Raw genomic sequence first — 6,000 nt, forward strand, 5'->3', positions numbered from 1 at the left:
TTGTATTGGTATTTTTTTTATCGTTATTGGGTTAAATGCCAGAAATTATCGTGATACATTTTTTTGTCCATACCGCCCATCCCTAGTTGATATTGACTGTTTGTAAATCATCATCAGTGTATTGTTTTATCCTTTTACCCAACAGCGATCTAAACAGATTAGATATTGAAGTTATGTTCTAAAACATAAATGCTCTCCCCTGTTCCTCATTGCATACCCTGTTGTTGCAGTCTGTTACACATGTGACAAGTTACAGGAATCAGTTTATTTGCTGTGCTTGTGAATGTCGGACTTGGTAGCCCGTTGTCTGACGGAAGGAAGCCGTGGTTTGAGGCAGTTTGACGCTCCTTCCACACCCATCGGTTTATATTCTTTAATATTACAATAGCCATTTCAGAAATATGGTCCCCTCCAAGCATAGCATGTAGCTCAGACTCGGTGTAAAATCACCCTGGTATGAACCTTAGGCCAAAGATAAACCTGGGTTTGGAGAAAATATAACTTTAAGTCTAAAAATGACCTCATCAGACTCTAAACGGGACGCCAGGCAGCAGCCGTTTGTGTCTGACTCTGCGTGACCCAATGTAACCTTTCTAACTTGGCTTTGTGCTCCCTCCGTCAGTGAGCCACGTCGTGGTGCCAGAAGGAAAGATGCCCACCACCTACTCCAGCCTCCTGGGTCTTGTCGCTGGCTGCTGGGTCGTCAAATACAGCTGTAAGTACAGAAGGAGCCGCCTTTATGCCATAATCTGATATGGAAGCTGCTGCTGGAACCTCGGTAACGCTGCGGTGACACTTTCATCAGAAATACACTCTCATACATTGGAGCTATTATTGTAAAGCCACGTAACAGTTTACTGTGAGCATTTCTCTGACTTTGACTTTTTGACGGAGGCGTTAGTAGAGCTTTGTTACAAGATTTTGCAATGTATTTGTTTTAAGAGATGCTGGTTATCATTAAGGTAAGAAAATAAGAGCCTGTTATGGAACAATTTTCCACTGTCAAACAAAACTTTTAAACTCTGTATCGGATCAATGCGGGACATGCGCGGTCCAACTTCTCACTTCCATGAAATCAGACTCTGCCTGAAGAACAGGGACTTCTAAATCGTGTATTTCTTTTCATGCAGAGCACACAATGCCCCTGGAAAGGTTTCAAAGAACATTTTGCAACAGGCAATTTTCCGATCAATTGTTTGTGTCTTGCGGAGGGTGTTCACACACCTGCTTACGGGGAATGACTCGGGGGACAGGGAAGAATCTGGAAATCAATGCACAAAGCTTTCAGTATCACCAGGAATGAAATGGTGGCTTAGTGTTTTTATTTATTTATTTAGTTTTTCTCCTTTCTTTGCTCGGATAAAAAATAAAAACAAGTTTTTGCTATTCTCAGCCGCTCTCCGTGCCATCCTTGAACCAAGTCATCAAGCAGATATTCCCAGTAAATCAGTTCCAGGCGGAGTAAGGAGAGACTTGCTGTCAAAGAGTTTGTGAGTTTTTTTTTTTTGACACATCGCTGTGCCCTTCACCAGTGTATTTGTCGGCAGCATGAGTTGAATTCCGGGAGTCTTTGTACCTGTCAGCACACCAATTCAGCTTTGGACGTGTGGGTTTGTGTCGTTGTAAACTTTTGTGCGTTTGGACCACATTAGCCCACCCCCCCCCCACGTTCTCCACGCCGCCTGCACACTTGACACAGCTCGTCTCCCTCGGTGACAGTCACCGTGGCATCCCATCCGTTTCTCTGCTGGTGCATGTGTGAGCACCGGCGAGCGGCTGAGCTCTCCCCGTCACCTGCTGTTGTGTGCCGTCGCTGTCAGCCGGGCCAAGCCTCGGATTACCGCTTTTATCAGAATCATGTTTCATTGCGTTGCTTCTCCTGAAGGGAAGCGGCTTCTGTGCTCCAACCTGCCGATCAGGGCTCAGTTCCAACTAAAACCCCTGATATAACTTCTCATTTAGGCTGAAAGGTGACAGTTCAAATCCTTTTGACCGTTATGCGCACATAAGCTCCTTTGAGACGTGGACGGCTCTGGTGGCAGCTGAAGTAGTTGGTGGCATGCCTTAATCTTTATTTTGATATTATTTTTAACTATTCGCATTATTTTGCATGTATCTTTATAATATGCTATTATTTTTGAGGGGAATGAAAACTAACTGCAGAGGGACTAGGGTGTAGTTTCTGTGGAGCTGAGATCCTTGGAATAAGGAAAAGATCCGATTTTTCCCAAGTAAAGGCCTATCAGAGTTGTTTCGTAACCTATTCATCCAGTCAAACACGTAGAGGACGGATATTGTCTTATTCCATCCAAGTGTGCTATGTTTTCCATGACCATTGTGCTCTTGGTCTATGCCAATATAAGTGCTGGCGGACTGCCATCATACCGCACTTGATGTACCGTAACTTCCAGAGAGCATGAATGCCAAATATTGCACACGTACCACATGACTGTTCATCACTTTCAAAAGTCTGTCTGAAAGAAACTGTGAGGGACATTAACAGTAACATGAACAACGAATGATTAACCGATTCATCGGTTCCCGTCACAGTTTTCTTGTCACCTCCACCGAGGTGCTGAATAAGGAGCCAGCACAATTAGAACCCTTATCTATTGCTGTATTTTCTCAAATCAGATTTTTCTTTTTCACTATGTCCACACTTTCATTAGGTTTTAGTTAGCAAAATGTGTACAATTTTGTTGTTAAAATGTAAATAGATCCTTTATTTTTCATGTGAAAGTTAACTGAGTGGATCTGATGAACTCACTTCAAATATTAGTACTAATAAAACCAAACCAAAACGAAATGCAACGAAACTGTATTGAATGTATGCAAGTACACAGCAAGAATCTGAGATAAAAGTGTTTAAAATAATGTAAGGTACAGAAGAGATTTTTATGAATATGGAGTGGCCTGCGAGTAAGTAAGATTGCACAGTATGATACTGATGTTGCACAAGTAGGTGATGGCGTACAGAATATGATGTATGTAGAGTAGCAAGGCACAACATGAAATAATGTGCAGCAGTTACACTGATACGGCTCCAGATAGTGGATGTAGCAGCAGTGAATATTACATATGGGACAGAAGATGATAGCGCTGGTGATAAAGTGGGATCAGTGCCAGCACATTGTTTATGATCTGTTTCCTCTGTGCATGTGGGGTGTTTTTGCCTTGAGTTGAAGAGTCTGACAGCCGTGGGATAGTCGCTGTCCCTCAGTCTTTTAGTCTGTGTGGTCAGAATCCTGTACCGTCTGCTGGACGGGAGCACCTGGAAGAGATTGTCTGTGGGTGAGGGACGTCTTTAAGATGCTGCGTGCCTTCTCCCGGCACCGGCTGTGGGTGACGCCCTGGAAGGAGGGGAGACTGCTCCCACTGATGTTCTCCGCCGTTTGTACATCTCTAACATCGTGGAGTGTCCAAGACAAGTCCTCAGTGACCAAGTGAAGAGAAAATCCGAAGTGCTCAGGGAATTGTTCAGAAAAAATCTTGAAGGTGCTCTTTGGTGTTGGGGAAAAAAACAATATCTAGTCAAAAAAGGGAGTCCAAGGCACTCTTCTTGTGGAAAAATATTAAAGAGCCTCTATTGAAACATGGCTAATACGTATAAAAACATGGGAGCAGAGACCTACGCGTTTCGGCGAAACAGAAGAAGGCTTGCGCCGAAACGCGTAGGTCTCTGCTCCCATGTTTTTAAACTTATTAGCCATGTTTCAATAAAGGCTTTTTAATATTTTTCCACAAGAAGAGTGCCTTGGACTCCCTTTTTTGACTAGATAAGTCCTCAGTGACGTTGAGCCCAGACAACTTCAAGCTGCTGAACTGTTGAACCTGAGCGCTGGTGATGTGGATGTGGGCGGGGGTTCCTGCCTCCCCGCAGCCTCCTGAGACCAACATCATCTCTTTGGTATTACTAATGCTTAGGGAGAGGTTGTTTTCCCAGACACCAGCTGGCTAGTGTGTTCACCTCAACTCTGTAAGCAATGACACTTTTACAGAAAATATTTTTGGAAAAAAAATACTATTCAGGAAATTTGGAGAAATTTTTGTTAGTCGAATCATTGTACGTTTGTGTCTTTGATTGTATTTCTGTGGCTGTTCTGGACTCTCAGGTGTCTGTGTTTGTGATTATTATTATTATATACTTAATTTTTGTTGTTGTTTTGATGTACTTGCTGAGAACTGCAACATTTATCTGTGACATGTTCACAACCCTTTTCTTCTCATTTGTGATGCTGAGGGGTCATTAAAATCTGCACTTTTTTCCTTTATCAGATTTAAGAAAAAAAAACGCGTCTGTCTTCTGAGATACATTTTCTTAGGGATTCAGAACAAAAGCTTCATCTCCAGTTCTTAAAAAAATGCTGGTTGTCACAAAGCTCAAGACTTGGTACATAAAACCTCCAGAGACAGAAACACGCTGCTTCACACTTGCAACGGGGCCTGCATCATTAATTCCATCATGCTCTGGGCATCTTTCTCTGTCAACAATCCCAGCTTTGCCAATTCTCCAAATCTATCAGCTCGGGATAAAAGCAGGCGCGATGTTTCTAATCCGTCTGTTCACAACTGCTTCGTCGCACCCTTTCAATTATCTACAGCCATAATTTTCTTTGTTTCCCCGTGTCTGACTTGCAGGGGTGGAAGCGTGTCTGCGGGCCGGGAAGTGGCTGTCCGAAGCCGAGCATGAAGCGGGCGACGGCCCCCAGCGCAGTCGCAGCAACAGATGTAGCTTGGTAAACAAGACGCACTCAAACAACAATAGAAAATGCATGGGAACAGATTGTTTAGAGCACATGTCCTGAGGAAAGTTGTCATTTACCAGGCATCGGCATTAATTGTTGCTCATTTGTTCCGGTTGTTCTGAAATGAAAAATTACCGTTGTGCTTTTTGTGATCGTCACTCATCTTAAATTCATATTCAGTCACTTCATCAGGCAACTTAAATGCTCTGTTGTTTTTTTTGCCGTCATGCAGCTTCGATAGAAAGATAGAAAAAAAAAAAAAGAAATAAGTAGATGCAGAAATGCAAAGCTAAAACCACAAGAAAGTTACAGTTGCGGTTAAATGAAGGAAAAAGAACGACACGAATGTCGCTCTGTGGCCAAGTCAGTCATAACGTCTGTAAATGATGGACAAATATTCACACAAGCAAATGTGAAATCCAGCCAAAGTAGAAACAAAGAGCCTCCTTAATGAAAAGTCTTTTGGAGAGAGGAAGATGGATTTTATACCCCTCAACAGTTGAGTTCATTAATGCTTTAAATAGAGCAGTCTCCAGTGGCCTAATTCACTGCTGCTTTTAACAACAATGCTAAATGGTTCATCTGGAGAATGAGGCTTAAAACATTGTTGTTTTTTCTGTTTATGCGGCACAGAAATAAATTAAACTGCATCTGCACAGATACTCGTCTCAACTTAATGGGAATGAAAATGTATGAGGCGTTTTATTTAATCATAAACAAAAGCGAGACTTGAATGAATTCAGCAGCTGGGGTCGTGTTTTAATGAAGGTCGGCTCAGGTCTTTTCAGCTGGATTTCTGATGGGAACGGGTTTATTTGTCCGGACCAGGAATTGAGCAATGGTGACCCGTTGGTGTTCTCAATAACTGCTGGATCTGCATTGTTTTTGTAGCTCCCATCGCTCTTCGACGGCTGCTTCTTCTTCCTCCTGGGCTCCTTCAAGGCGCCGACCAAAGACGAGCTCGCCAAGCTGCTCCGGGAAGCCGGAGGTCAGATCCTGAGCCGGCAGCCCAAGCCGGACAGTGACGTGACACAAACTCTGAGCGCAGCCGCCTACCACGCCCTGCCGGGCTCCGACCAGGCGCTCTGCACCCAGTACATCATTTATGACCCCCGGGGCAGTTACAGGCCCGCGGTGGTCCGACGAGGCAAGGTGTGGTCTGCCCCCTCCACCTGGCTCATCGACTGCATTGCAGCCTTCCAACTCCTTCCTGTGCCTGACCTGCAGGCTTAATGTTTGTTTTTGTTTTGTTTTT

The 6,000-nt window shown here is 43.8% G+C and overlaps 1 protein-coding gene across 1 annotated transcript in view; it reads left to right on the forward strand.

Moving 5' to 3' along the window:
- Positions 1-6,000, forward strand: part of bard1 (BRCA1 associated RING domain 1) — a 28,381-nt gene extending 22,381 nt beyond the window's left edge. Inside the window, exons 9-11 of the mRNA XM_061723729.1 lie at positions 623-715; positions 4,639-4,736; positions 5,637-6,000. Of these exons, the coding sequence (XP_061579713.1) occupies positions 623-715; positions 4,639-4,736; positions 5,637-5,978 (533 nt within the window). The 3' untranslated portion in view covers positions 5,979-6,000. The remainder of the gene's footprint in view (positions 1-622; positions 716-4,638; positions 4,737-5,636) is intronic.

This window comes from Cololabis saira, chromosome 6 (genome assembly GCF_033807715.1).
Source record: "Cololabis saira isolate AMF1-May2022 chromosome 6, fColSai1.1, whole genome shotgun sequence".
NCBI lineage: Eukaryota > Metazoa > Chordata > Actinopteri > Beloniformes > Belonidae > Cololabis > Cololabis saira.